Raw genomic sequence first — 14,742 nt, forward strand, 5'->3', positions numbered from 1 at the left:
CCACTCCTAGGGATTTACCCAGGAGAAACTGAAAATGTTTCCATGTGTGTTATGTAAATGTTCGGCCGCTTTACTCGTAACAGGCCCACACTGGAGGCTGTCCGAGTTTTCATCTGCTGGTAGACGGGTGAACAAAGTGTGGGGTGTTCGTACCCAAGGACATTCACCACTCAGCAACTGGATGGACTACATTACTAACGTGCACAGTAACAGAACGACCTCAAAACATTCTGCTAAATGAAGAGCCAAACATGGAAGACCGCATACTAGAATTCTATTCCAAGTTAATTTTTTCTTCTGATATTAAAAAATTTTTTTTGGCTTCACCATGCAGCATGTGGGATCTTAGGTGCCCGACCAGGGATCAAACCTGTGCCTGCTGCTTTGGAAGTGCGGAGTCTGAACCACTGGACCGCCAAGGAAGTCCCTAGGATTTCATTCTCATGAGATTCCAGAAAAGGCAAAACCATAAACAGAAAGTAGATTGGCAGCCGCCTGGGGCTGCAGCTGGGGGAGACTGACCAGCCAGGGGCGCAAGAAAGTTTTATCTGGTGCAGAAACACGCACGTTCTTAACTGCAGGTCACACGATTGCAGGTATTTACCGGCATCCATTGATCTGTACACTTAAAATGAGTGAATTTTATTACACATAAATAATATATTGACTTTCCAAGAGCTTTCTTGCTGTTTTTAATAACCTCACGGGGTGATGTGAGGGGAGATCTGGACGGGATGACAGAAGTCTTTGGGCTGAGCAAATATAAAGTCACACTAGTCGTCCTTCTGTAAAAGTTAAAAAAGCGAGAGCTGTGGGCTTAATGAGACAGTTGACTGGAACACAGAGCACAGCCCAGCAGAGGGCCGCCCCGCGGTGCCCCACCGCCTCAGGCTTCGGGCACAAGATGTTCCCAACAAGGAACAGAAAACAGATGTTTTCCAGGAGGGAGGCAGCCTTGGCAGGGAGACCAGGCGGGCTCCGCAAAGTGCCCCGTGATGCAGCTTCTCCCAGCAGGTAGCTTCCTGATGTGCAGGGAGGGCGGAGGACCCGAGGCCGATGGGGACCTGGTGATGGATGAGGGGTGACTGCTCAGGCCCTGAAACTGCCTCCAAGCCCACAATTCGAATCCTCTGTGGCTCGAAGTGAGAGGCAGAGGGAGGTAAGAAGATGCAAGTGAGAAGACTGACTGAGTGGTCCCAGAGTCGCACACGGGTGGGGGTGCGTGTCCCGCTGGCAGCTGAGCCTCGTGGCATTGTGCCGTGCAGTGAGCGCCTGGGCGGACCGGCAAGTGCTGCGTGCGCGGAGCAGGCATCCTGGTTACCACGTGTGGCAGAGGAGCCTGGGGCCGGCCGCTCACGCAGGCAGAGCAGAGGCTGCTGGGGGCCAGCCAGACTGCCACCGCCAGCCACTGCCTCTCGTTCCCTGGGGTGCCTACAGGGGGTGGCTCTGGAGCCGCCCCGTTGGGGTGCAAAGCACGTTTCTATCAGTTCACACACTTAGCTGTGTGGTCCTGGGGGACTTATTAACTCCCCCACGTCTCAGTTTCCCAATCTGGAGAATGGAGACAATAATAGAACCCCCCACCGCATGGAGTTATGGTGAGGATTAAATGCCACAATACACGTAAATTCTGATACGAGTGACCTATTCCGTTATAATAACATACCACAAATTTAATGGCTTAAACAGCCCACATTTATTGTCTTACAGTTCTGGAAATCATAAGTGCTAACATCAAGGTGTCAGCAGGACTGTGTTCCTTCTGGAGACCAGAGGGGAGAACCTGTTTTCTGGTCTCTTCCAGCTTCCAGAGGCTGCCTGCATTCCTTGGCTCATGGTCCCTCCCTCCAGAGTCAGAGGCAGCTGCAGAGCATCTTCCAGCTTCCCTGATTCTGCCTCTCTTGTCTTCCTCTTTTGAGGACCCTTGTGATTACAATGAGCTCACCAAATAACCCAGAGTCATCTCCCCATCACAAGATCCTTAACTTAGTAACGTCTGCAAAGTACAAAGACCCTTTTGCCATTGTCATGGGCTGAGTAGTGTCTGTGCGTACTAAGTCGCTTCAGCATGTCTGTCTGTTTGTGACCCTATGAACTGCAGCCCCCCAGGCTCCTCTGACCACAGGATTCTCTAGGCGAGAATGCTGGAGTGGGTTGCCATGCCCTCCTCCAGGGGATCTTCCCAACCCAGGGATTGAACCTGTGCCTCCTGCATTTGAAGCTCAGAGTCTTAACCACTGGACCACCTGGGAAGTCCCTGGAGACATGGTCTTTAACGAGGTGATTAAGTTAGAATGAGGTCATTAGGATGGGCCCTGCTCCAGTGTGACTGGTGTCCTTATAAGAAGAGGAAGCGAGGACACAGACATTCAGAGGGAAGAGGATGCGAAGATGCTGGGAGAAGACAGCATCCACAAGCCAAGGAGAGAGGCCTCAGGAGAAGCCGACCCCGCCTGAACTTCTTGCCTCCGGAACTGCGAAGAAATCCATCTCTACTGTTCCCACCACCCAGTCTGTGGTCCTTTGTCACGGCAGCCCGAGCAGACTAATACAGTCACAGAAGGCAACGTATTCACAGGTTCCCGGGATTAACACGTGGACAGCTCTGGGGAGCATCATTCTACCTGACACATACTTGGTTAAGCCCTGATGAGCAGGGGTAGACCTGCTATTAGGATAATTATTCGTGTGGATGAAGCACTGCCCGTGCTTCTCCTCATCTTTCTCCTCCCCCTTCATGGCTGTCACACGCATGCACCTATTTAATCTTCACACCTCAAAGTTGTAGGAATTCTCTAAAACCCTGTTTCTCCATTGGATTTCTCAGGGGCTGGTCGAGGCGAGGAGCATCCCTACATGCACGTGTATTTCTAGAGAACCAAAGCATTTTTGCAAGCCACCTCCTAGGATCCCTGCAGTCATCCTTCAAGGCAGGCAGGGTGGAGTTGGTTTCACCTCAGTACATGTGGGAGACCTAGGCGAGTGGCTCAGTCTGGGTCATGCAGAGCTTGTACAAGAGAGGGGCCCAGTGTCCCGCAGGCACGAGCCCTTCCAGGGCCGCGGCTTTCTCCACCCCCGTGTGAGCACAGCCCTGCTGGGTCTCCCAGGACCACCCAGAGGAGGTCGGGGCTCTGAAGTTCTGCCTCTCTTCACAGAGGTGACGAAGCTGAAGCTCAGGGAAGGCTGCTGACTTATAGGAGATGATGCAAGTTTGGGGCAAAGCTGTGGTGGAGGCCAGGCGCCTGGGATCCACGTCCAGGGCCCTTCCTGCCCGTTGGGGAAAGATGGGTAGCTCATCTGAAGGCAGGGCGCCCAGGGCACTAGAGAGGCAAGCGGGCTGGGGCCACGGAGGAAGAACAGGGCATCCGTCCTGGGCCGAGCCTGTGCCACAGGCGGCCCCTGTGCGAGCGGCCTCATGGCTGGCAAACCGCTAAAAATAAAACTTGCGGTGGAATTTCCTCTGAGGAGGAAACAGAGAAAACACAATCCCAGCCCTGAGCGAACACTTGTCCTTCTGTCCACGTCCGAGAAGTCAGGGGGTGTGGTGTTCCCGGCTGCCTACTGACCCAGGCCCTTTGGGACGGGGTCAGCAGAGGGCTGTTGGGGGGCCCCCACTTGAGGACCCGGGGGCCTCTGATAATGTGGGTGTTAAGAGGATACTGGGGGCACGAGAGAAGCCTCCGTGAAGCCACTGCACGGAAGAGAGGGCCTGCAATGTGCTAGGCACTGCCCACACTGCTGTGCTGGGCACAGAGGCTGGCCAAGGTCTTTGAGGGCTGGACGGGGTGTTTTTGCTTACGTCTCAGCTAGTGCTGAGGGAGAGGCTCTCTACCAGGATGGGGTGGGCCCGGTCCACCCGCCAGGTCCTGCCCTCCTCTGCATCTGAGCCAGTTTCCTTTCTGGCAACCTCTGCTTGGCTCAACTGCCACCTCCTCTAGGAAGTCCTGCCTGATTCTCCTGGTTGAAAGGAGTCTTGCCCATTCCTGTTTTCCCAGTACTTGCTGGATTCCAGCACTTAAGACTGACTGGGTATTTAAACCTGTGTAAACAAAACACTTGGGGTGATCCCCCCTCTGGAGGCAGTGGAGAGGTGCCGGAGGCCCGGGGGCAGGAAGAGGGAGGCTGGCTCTGGTTCCCCTTTGCGCTAAGACTGGTGCAGGCACACCTCTTCCCTGAGCCTCCATATGCCACCCACTGGTATCGCCACAGCCCATGACGTAGGATGTCACAGGACAGATGAGGTCACAGATGCAACTGCCAAGCTCAGAAGTGTGAGGGGCCTCATTTCCAGGGGCTGGATTTCAACAGACACAATCAGCATGGAGGCCAAAGACGGATTCGTGAGGGAAGCGGTCAGCGTCCTCACACAGACGCAGGACGGCCTCGGTGCGCAGGAGGCTGACCGCCTTGCCTTTTGCGGCCCAAGGGAGACACATCAGCTCAGTACAAAGGGAGAAGAAAAGGCACGGCAGTTAGTTCCTCACAGTGGACACGGTGCTTTTGTGCCGCGATGAGCTGCCCGTCACTGCAGGGACACCAAGCCACTTGGCAGGAATCCAGTACAGAACAGAAATGGGACTAGACGGCTCGATCTCTGATGGTTCTCAGATTCTAGGATAATTTGAGGCATTCTTGTAAGCCACTGGCAGCAAAGGCCAGCCTGCTTTCGATCTTCTCGAGTGGCCTCAGAGGGAAGAGATGAGTGCAACAATCCCGTCCCCAGGGTCTCCCGCAGCCAGGACAGATTGCTATTTCCCAGGCTGTCCCGCAGGCCGTCCCGACTTCACTGTCACTCCTGGGGGAAGGTCATTCCAGCCAGAACCAAGTCTCTAACTGGCTCAACAACCGTCCTTTAACGTCTGCTTCTTACATGAGCTAATCAGTCCAGGGCTCTGAGCGCTTCTCGGAGGGACGTGACTCTTAACCAAGCCGGAGGAGGAGGACAGACTGAGGAGCGCGTGGCGCAGAGAGGGCCGCAAGGACGGGCAGCTCGGGGCTCAGCTCAGCCGGCTTCCGGCTGGGCCCCTCCGCCCCACCCACCTCCACTCCCCAGGTTTCCTCAGACACGTGTGCAAAGTGTTGATTTATCATCAGCTGCTTTCCTTTGGTCAAAAGTCCCCCCAAAGTTCCCATCGGGTCAGGAGCTGGTGGAGTCCCTGGTCTTTCCACTGTGGCTTTGTGCAGGTGTCAGACCACTGGCTCACGCCGCCCCCCAGCTTTCCACGGGGGTGCACCCTCCCCCCCCACCCCACCGCTGTAGCCTGCTGAGAGCCTGTAATTCCATCATTCGAGTCACTCCACTGGGTCAAAGGCATCAAGTTTCACACTGCACCCTGCAGGGCCCTAGGAATCCACAGAGTCTCCGGGGGCTGGGGCAGGAGAAGGAAGAGGGGTGACCGCAGGGCCAGGGGTCCAGGCTCCCCTTCTACATCTGATTTCACACTAATAAAGATGAAAAAATTAGAACTACTGAATTGGGAGATATTAAAATATCTCTGCTTTATGTTATCTAGGATTTATACAATGAATCTGGATTCATTCTGTTAAGAGGCAAGACTAAAGCAAACCAGAAACAATCGTCCTGATGCCTTCAGGCAGGTAGTTGCCTTAGAAAGCAGATAGCCTATCCCTCTTTGGAGGGTGGAGCACTGAGCACAAAGATGCCCTAGAGGGAGGTTTGGGAAGTTATTCCAGGGGTGTTAATCCTATCAGCTCTCACCAGTGGTAGAGGAAAATGCATTAGATCCTTACTGTGATTCCCCTGAGGGTCTGTGGGGCAGAGGGCTGCTGAAGAGAAGACAGGAAAGCCCTCAAAACCTGCATTAGATCCTTACTGTGATTCCCTTGAGGGTCTGTGGGGCAGAGGGCTGCTGAAGAGAAGACAGGAAAGCCCTCAAAACCAGCCCTGGTGGGACAGGCGTTCCCCCAACTCTCTGGAGGAGAGGGGGCCGGAGCGGGGAAGGGGGAAGGAGGCATGGAGACCTGGAGAGCAGGAGGGAGAGCGCCCCGCCAGCCAGTGACTCGCAGTGGGACATCGCCGGCACTGAAAAGGCCGCGTCCAAGGCAGCGTCTTCATTTCACAGGGAGACAAACAGGAGCCATCTCAGCCGTGCGCTGAATTATATAGCCATCCTGGACACCAGGCTCCCGACCCCCCCTACCCCCACCCAGGGCCACAGTTTGGCCACGGGTAGAGCTTTGGTCCAAAGGAGCCGGGTGCCTCGCAGTGTGCACAGCTCCGGTGGCTGGGCTGGTGAGACCTTGGTCACCAGGGAGCTTTGCAATGAGGATCCCCAGTGGGTGTCGGGGCCCCACATGTAAGAAAAGGGGGTTAGATTTAGAGCCGGAGTTAAAAGCTCTGGATTCACAGATCAGTACCAGTTTTGTTTGCTTTTTAAATTAGGAGATCAACATAAAGATTGCCGTTTTTTAATTTTACCCCAAAAAAGGCTTTACCCCCAATTCTATCATCTGTCACGATCATTTCCTTTATACAAAGACAAGCACAGGAAAGGCATCGTCTCAGAGTAAAGGGTGATTCTATAAATGCAAAGAACTTAGTTTTGTAAGAAAAAGTCACGGCAATTTTCTTTCTTTTTTTTTTTTTTTTTTTTTACCATTTTTGTCATGAACTGGTTTGGGAATGAACCGGGTTGGTTGCCATGTGGGCACCTCTGGGCTGGACAGATGACCCGCAAGGGTCTTTCCAGCTCAGAAGGGCCAGGGTTCTAAAACGGTGCCTGAGGATGTCTCTTTGGCCCCTCTTACTCCTTCTATACAGCTTGGGGAAGCCGGAGTAGTGAGCTGAGGCTGGCCTGACCCTGTCTGAGAGCAAACAGGGTCAGAAAGAGCTGTCTGCACCAAGAGTTGGCAAACTCTTTCCGGAAAGAGCCAGAGAGTGAATATTTGGGGGCTGGAAGGCCTCTGTTACAACTATTCACCTCTGCCTTCTCAGGGCCAAAGCGGCCACAAGACATACATGACTGAGCTGTGGCTGTGACCCAATCCAACTATATTTAGGGATCTGGAAGCTTGAAGGCTGGATCATTTTCATGCGTCACAAAATCTCATTCCCCTGTTGACTTTTGAAAACCCTTTATGTGTAAAAACCATTCTCAGCTCATGACCGTGTACAAACAGGGGGCAGGCCGGGCTGGGCCTGAAGGCCGTGGTGTGTGGATCCCCGAACAGACTCCCACTCCCACTCTCACCCTGAACCTGCAGGTCAGCCAGGGGGCATGGGACAAGCGGCTTTCCCGCTGTGAACAGTCTAGACTCAGGACAAGCAGGGAGGTGCCTGCTAGCGGAGACAATGGACAATCTTTCCTGGCAGCACCAGCTTACCTTCTCCTGAGACAGAAGGCTTCCTGGACTTTCAGACGGGGTGTCATCCCCTTTGCATTTGGGACAGATCCGATCCTCATCATTCCTGGGAACACGAGAACAAATGCCACTGAGCAAAGCCTTCAAGACTCCATGACACCAACCTCCATCCCCAGAGCCCCAGAGGCCTGGGCCTTGCCCAGCATGGCAGCTGATACCCATGAGCATATAGCTCCATCCCAGACCCACCATTCCCAAACCTAAAAAACGCTGGTCACCCAACGTCTTCCCATAGCTTGCAGTGAGCTTCTCTGGCAGCCAAACCTGATTTGAACTGACTAGGCTGTTAAAGCCCTTCTTATCCCACTTAGTATGAATATTTACATTTGCAGAAATATCACAGCTTGATGCTTGAACATAAGGCATGTCCCCAGTCCCTGCTGGGAGAATGGCAGAGTAATGTACTGACTGGCTTTTCAAAAATCTGAAAAACTTCTTCGTTTTTTTCTTCAATACATCTGAGCCCAGGGGTTCAGTTAAGGGATTGTGGGTGTGTACTGTATTAGTTCTTCGCAGGTTCCTCTATTTTATTCTGGTCTCTTATTTTTAGTAATTACAGATGACCCCGGCCTCTCAGAATAAGAAGGGGCCTCCGAGAACGCCCAGCCTGGGATTCCTAACCAGGAGTGGGTGTCAGATTCTGAATGCCATGGCACACGGGCTTACATGCTTTTGCAAAGTGATCTGATGCCCAGCGAGCGCCCCCACTCAGGCCCATTTCACAGGGAGGAGAACGAGGCCTCAGAGGACGTAGGGGTGGGCCGAGGTAGAGAGATGCAGGGCAGACCTGGAACCCTTCCCCGCCCCACCACGTTTTGGAAGAAGAGGGAAGGAAATCAAGAGACCCACTGCCAAAGCCTGAGACGAGCCCAGGATGGTAAGACCAGTCAAGCTCTGCTCCCCGCCCCATCTGCCCTTGCCAGCATCACCACCTCTCTTCTCTTTCTCTTAGCCTTCTCCTTTGTCAAAGCATTTGAACTTCTCAAGTTTGCCTCAGAAGTTTCCCACCTCCCTAACCTGTAAAGTCCCCAGCAAAGGTCACGCTGGGGGTGCATGGCCGTTTAAGAACACCTCTGCCAGGAAACTGACCTCATCTCTCCATTAGGCCTCGCTGTCCTCTTATAACAGGGTCCACCTTTCCAAGGCTCTTCTGAGGAGTGTTTGGCACACAGTTGGTACATAATAGTTGCATAATAAGGTGGGATACTGATGATCATATTGATGTCACACCTCTCTGAATTACTTATAATATACACATTTTAATATATATGGTGTATATTATATATGTATATTTTTATACATATGCCAAATGCATGTATTACATATAAAGATGCGTTCACTGCTCAATTTCATCTGACTCTTTGTAACCCCGGGACCGCAGCCCGCCAGGCTCCTCTGTCCACGGGATTCTCCAGGCAAGAATACTGGAGTCAGTCACCATTCCCTTCTCCAAGGGATCTTCCTGACCCAGGGATCAAACCCAGGTCTCCTGCACTGCAGGTAGATTCTTTACCATTTGAGCCACCAGGGAAATATAAAGGTATTTGTATACAATATAAAATATAAAGATATTTATGTACAAATATATAGGAGATGGTGAAGGACAGGGAAGCCTGGCGTGGTGCAGTCCATGGGGTCGCAAAGAGTTGGACATGACTTAGCAACTGAACGAAGACAATATACACATATATAAATCTATAATACATGAACATACAATAGTGAACTAGATATTTCTGTCCCCTTTGGAAGAGTTCTCAGCACAGTCTGAGGTGATGGGTGATACTGTGGAAGGAGATACATCTGTCCAGAGGTTTGTCATTTACCCAGGAGTTTATAGATAAATTCCCTATTATAAGAATCTTGTGAAATGTTACTGTTTGGGCCTTGTAACAACCCTGGGAGGTAGAAAATCACTTTACGGGCATTTTATTGACAAGGGGGCTGAGGTTTTGGGACATTAAGCCATGCGCACAGGCCATATAGTAAGTAAGTAGCCCAGCTGGGCTCAGAGGCTCTGTCACCCTTGACGGCCTTCAGCAGAGGGAGATGAGGGCTTTCTGTGGCCCCTTCTCCTTCCACCAGAAGTCAGACGGGGCGGTATCGGGGAAGCCGAGGCCAGAGACATGCAGTCACCTGCCTGAGAGCCAGGGGTCCGCTTGCCCTCGCCTTCCATCAGGAGTCCCTCCCCGGCGCCTCCTCCCCACCCGCCCCTTCTCCTCCGACCCCTCACCTCACTTTCTCAGAGAGACAGACGGTGCAGAGAGGCCCGGGCTCTGGGGGGTCCTGGCAGGCGGTGGGGGGGCACCCAAAGGGGAACTCGTTCTCATCGGGGGCCGGGCGGGGGCTGCTGGCTGAGCCAGAGGCCATCCCGGGGTCCCAGGCGGGCCGGGGGTGCGGGGCCTGGTCAAAGCTCCTCGGGGCAGGGGCCCAGCCCTGCGAAGTCTGTGCTGGAGAAGTGCTCTCTGCTGGGCCACCGGCTCTGATATGCGGGCAGCTGATGCCTTTATCTTCTCGCTGGCTTGTATGGTTTGACGTCACAGCTGAGTCACAGCAGGGAAGAGACAGGAATTACCCTTGGTGGTGCAAAAAATCCCCTGGATGGTAACTGCAGGCTCCAGGAGTGTCCAGTCATTCTTTCGAGTGAGAGGGAGGTGAAGAGCAAGTCAGACAGAGAGAAGAACCGCGTCACGGACTTTCAGGGACGGCAGTTCAGAGTTTCCCCTGTTGGGGGACCTCAGGCTGCCACTGGCTTCCTCCACCTCCTCCCCAGGGACAGGGGCAGAGAGAGCTCCAGTCCCTGACTTGTCTGTGTTCCCTGGGCCCTCCAAGCAGTCTGGGATTCTCGGTGGGGGTGATCACCACTCCAGTGGAAATCCCCAGGGTTCTGGAGGCAGGTCCAAAAATGAAAGTTCCCTGCGTATGAGTTCTGCCCCATCCAGAGGTGAAAGTCACTTCCTCACAGTGGGTCTCAGTTACCCCGTCTGTAAAAAACTAAAAAAGGAATCGCAACAGGGCGTCTCCAAGCCTTCTGTGGGCACTAAAATTCCAGGACCCCATGGCCAAGGTAACCAGGGGCAGCAGGAAGGCCCCTGATGGCCCAGCCCTGCCCGGGGCATTCTTCACCAGCACGGTGATGACACCATGGACTGCTCAGGGCCCTACCCCCACGGCCCCACTAAGGACATCATAGGTGGCCACAGACTCGGGTCAGCCACCACCACTTCCTGGCACTGAGGAGAACAAAGGTCTAAATAAATACAAGGTCACGGAGACTTGGTCTCAGCAGCCCAGTGGGAGGCAGATCCATGGCAGTGTGGGAAGCATGGCTCCTGGCACACCTCCTGTGCCCCGGGCAACATTTTCCTTCCCATTCCTTAGAGCAAGCTGCTGGGAATTCCGCAGGTGCAAAGAGGCACAGAGAAGCCAGATGCCTGGTCTGGAGTCATACAGCAGCCAGCGGCAGAGCCCGACTAGTGCCAGGTCTGTGCGACTCCAAGCTCTGTGCTCCTTCTCCGGCTCAAGAGAGGAGAAAGCAAGGCAGCGTGGAGCCTGCAGAGTCCAGGATGGAGGTCCAAGCTGCTAGCCTCTGTTTTCTATCAAGTGGAAAAGACGGGCTTCCCTGGAGGCTCAGATGGTTAAGAATCCACCTGCACTATGGGAGACCTGGGTTGGATCCCTGGGTTGGGAGGATCTCCTGGAGGAGGGCATGGCAACCTACTCCAGCATTCTTGCCTGGGAGAATCCCCATGGACAGAGGAGCCTGGTGGCCTGCAGTCCATGGGGTCACAAAGAGTTGGACACGGCCTTCCCTGGTGGCTCAGACGGTAAAGCGTCTGCCTACAACGCGGGAGACCCGGGTTCGATCCCTGGGTCGGAAAGATCCCCTGGAGAAGGAAATGGCAACCCACTCTAGTATTCTTGCCTGGAAAATCCCATGGATGGAGGGGCTTGGTTGGCTACTGTCCATGGGGTCGCCAAGAGTCGGACACGACTGAGCGGCTTCACTATCACCATCAAGCGGCTGAGCACAGCACAAATGGAAACGGCAATCAACCCCTCCACGTTTTTCTGTCCTGCTGGGCCGCTGTTAGGGGTAACGCAAACTTTCACAGCAGTCTCAAATCACGGGCTTTGAGATCTGACAGATCTCAGCTGGGGTCCTGAGTTCATCACTCACTAGCTCTGGGTCCTGGGGCAAGGTCAGTAACTTCTCTGCACCTCAGTTTTTGCATCTGCAAAATGGGGATAATATTAATACCTGCCTCACCTGACTGTCGTAATAACCAGATGAGATTGTGGGTGAAAGCGTGGCATGGTGCACAGCCCAAGTGAAGTGCTCAGAAGGCTTTGATATTGATGGCACAGCCCTTCCAGCTCCTCAAGATCAGGAAAAAAGATTAAAATGGTAAATTATGCTTATAGTGTTTTCACATTCATCAACTTTAGTGGAGCCTCACAAGTGGGCAAGGTAGGTCAGATGTTATCCTCTGAGTCTAGTAAATTCAACTGCCCACCTTCCCTGGAACGATGCTGAGTCTGCCAGGGGTTGCTGGCAAAAAGGGCAGGGCATCCTGCGATACTGCTGCCGTGGAGATCAGGTTCTCCAGCTTCACCCGGGCCAGCCCTGGCCTGGCCCTTTCAGCAAATGACTCTGAAGGTTGCTTCATGGAAAGACTGTCCAAAAGCCACTCCCTTAACCATACACCCCAAACCTGCCAACTTTTCTGCATCCCCAACTGTTCCCTCCTTCCCTTGGTTCGGCATCCCAGATTTCTCTCTCTGTCCAAGTTCTTGGGTCCCGTTCTCTCTCCTCTGCCTTCACCGCCTCCCAGCTCCTTCCTATCGGCCTCGACGTATGCCCAAGCTGCTCTAATGATTAGAAGCGAAAAGTAGCAGGTGCCGTGTTAAGCGCTTTTACAGGCACATCTCATCTCATCTTCAAGGGAACCCTGGGAGGCAGGTATTGTCATCTTCATCCCCATCTTACTGAGGCTCTAAGAAGTTCAGTGACTTGCCTAAGGGCTCACAGATAGTGAATGGGGACTCCGGATCCCTGTGTTCTAACCACACGCGGTGCTTTAAAACCCATTACACATTCCTCTCCAGCATCTATCTACATGCTCTCCTCAGTTGAACAGAACTTTTAGAAAATACTGTCTACACAGACGCTCCGCTTCCTCACTCCAGTCGAGGCTGCCCCAGGCCCGCGGCTTGCCCCAGTTTCTATCCACCTGGCCCTGTGGCCAGCCCATGCCACGCCTCCGGGCGCCTCCTAATTCCCTTCCTTGCTGGGGCTCCCCACCCCCACCCTCGCATTCTCCTTGACCCCTTTCTCTTCCCGAGGATTCTTGGCGCGGCGCACTCGCGTCTGCCCGGCCTTCCCTTCGTGTCTCTCGGGCCGCAGCTGGACTAGACCACTTCCCCCCGGGGGTCCCCGTGGGCTGCCCCAGGGATGGGTGGACTCCTGGCTCAGCGATCCCACTGCACCCCGCCACCGGAGCCCAGTCCCCCGCCTCCTGGCTCCGTGAGGCCAGAGGGCCTGTTCGAGCTCCCCAGCCCGGTTCGTGCGTCCCCCCCGAGGGCGGCCGTCACCCCCCGCCGCATCTCCAGATGCGTGCGCAGCGCTGCGAGCAGAGCCCGGCCCGGGCTAGTCAAGGATGAGCGACCGCAGGGCGGCCGCCGGGGGAAGGGCAGGGGGCAGCGAGTCCGGGGCAGGGCTCCGCAGCCCGGACTCCAGGTCCCAGAGGCGCGGGGAGGCTAGCACCTGGGGAGCCCAACGGGGAGCGGGGGCCCCCGGAGTCCCGGGGCAGGCGGGGGGCGGGGTGCGCTGCACCCACCTCGCTGCTGCCGCCTCCTCCCGGCGGCCCAGCCGGAGCTTCCGGTGGCGGGAGGACTTGGCCCCGGCGGCGGAAGCCGGGGAGGGCGGGTCCGGGGCCGGTTCCTGCATCCCGAGCCGCCTCCCGAGGCGGCCCCGGGGGCGGGGCGAGCGCTCCCCGATGGGGAAACTGAGGCTCGGGGCGGGACCCATGGTGTGGCGGTCTGCTTTTGCACCGAAAACCCACCTGCTTCTGTTCCCCTTCTCCCCGCGCGAGTTCATGGCACACGTGTGGGACTCAGTATGAAGTATTCGCGGAATAAACGAATGCAGACCTGGGCCTCGAACTATCCCGGCCCCTGCCTGCCTGCAGCCCCTTGCGGGGTGGGGCGAGCAGTAGTAACACCCGCGTCTTAGCCCTCTTGGGTTCCGGCAGAGATCCTAGCTCAGCGCTGACTGAGTTGGACGCAATCAGCAAAGAGATGTACAAAGCGGTTCCGAGCGCTTGGCGCTTCCACAAAACTCGGTGTTTTCAGGAACCGAGACTAGTTTTGTCTAAATACACACGCGCGCGCGCGAACGATCACTTATTCCCTATGAATTTTGTGTATATCAATTAAAATAATTGTACTTAGCGTTCAGATAGAATTTTTGTTTAAATATACAACCTTTATTTTTGCGAATTTGATAAAGGCTCCTCCATCAATATCTGCAGGACTGTTAGCTAAGGACCAAGTGAGCCTGCCTTCTTTGCTGGTTTTGTCTTCGTTACTCGGAGCCATCCATTACATTCTCTACGTGTTAGGATCTCATTTTTGTGTCCTGACACCCAACTGGAGTTGGGAACTGTGTGTTACTTCTTGTTTGGTTTGGTTTTAACCTGGGATGTGTTTAAGCCTCTAGCTCACCTGGGGTGGAACTCCCACCTTCTGCCGATGCTGCAGGACAGTCCTCCTGGAGAAAGGAGGGCCCCCAGTCTGTCCTGGAGGGGAGACACCTGCCTGCAGACAAGCTGAGGGTCTAAGGGGCCTCCCGGCTGGCAATCTGTGGGACATTGACCAGAGGTGGCTTCTGTGGTCACTCTCAACTCTAAGAGAAAAGGATTTAGAGCTTGGAGTCTCTGATTTAAAAACTCCTTGGTTCTTAGTGCAATCCGTGAAGGCTTTGGGGCCTCTAACAGCCATTCTCTGGTCCCATCTCTGTCCCACCCACCCCTTCCTCTCTGCCCCAAGCCAGCCTAAGTAAGCAGCCAACCTGACCTTAGTCTCTTCATGTGCCACATCCTGTTTTCAGATTAATGAGCTCATTTGGTGGAAATTTACCAAGGGAAATAGTTTAATTTTGGAAAGTACCAAAAACTTATCTGTAGTCACTCGACTTATTTTGGGGGGCTCTTGAAACAGAGGGGGCATCACCAGGGGACCTCTGAGCCATCAGGGAGCAGCATATTGAAAGCAGAGCCCAATGAGGCTGAACGTGACTCAAAAAGGAATCAAAACCTTTTGGAGACCACTCATCTCTACCCAGTAGAAAAAAAAATTCCA

At 54.3% G+C, this 14,742-nt stretch overlaps 1 protein-coding gene across 4 annotated transcripts in view; it reads right to left on the bottom strand.

The window, feature by feature from the left end:
• Positions 1–14,477, bottom strand: part of TRAF1 (TNF receptor associated factor 1) — a 27,204-nt gene extending 12,727 nt beyond the window's left edge. The window contains exons 1-3 of one of the 4 annotated variants that reach the window (XM_055579512.1): positions 13,221–14,477; positions 9,614–10,016; positions 7,345–7,429 (exon numbers count right to left, since the gene is read on the bottom strand). In XM_055579512.1, the coding sequence (XP_055435487.1) occupies positions 7,345–7,429; positions 9,614–9,750 (222 nt within the window). In that variant the 5' untranslated portion in view covers positions 9,751–10,016; positions 13,221–14,477. Of the gene's footprint in view, positions 1–7,344; positions 7,430–9,613 lie in introns of all 4 variants that reach the window. The other 3 variants (XM_055579510.1, XM_055579511.1, XM_055579509.1) reach the window with 3 other exon arrangements.
• Between the last annotated feature and the right edge of the window lie 265 nt (positions 14,478–14,742).

The sequence above is a fragment of the Bubalus kerabau genome, chromosome 4 (assembly GCF_029407905.1).
Source record: "Bubalus kerabau isolate K-KA32 ecotype Philippines breed swamp buffalo chromosome 4, PCC_UOA_SB_1v2, whole genome shotgun sequence".
Lineage (NCBI taxonomy): Eukaryota > Metazoa > Chordata > Mammalia > Artiodactyla > Bovidae > Bubalus > Bubalus kerabau.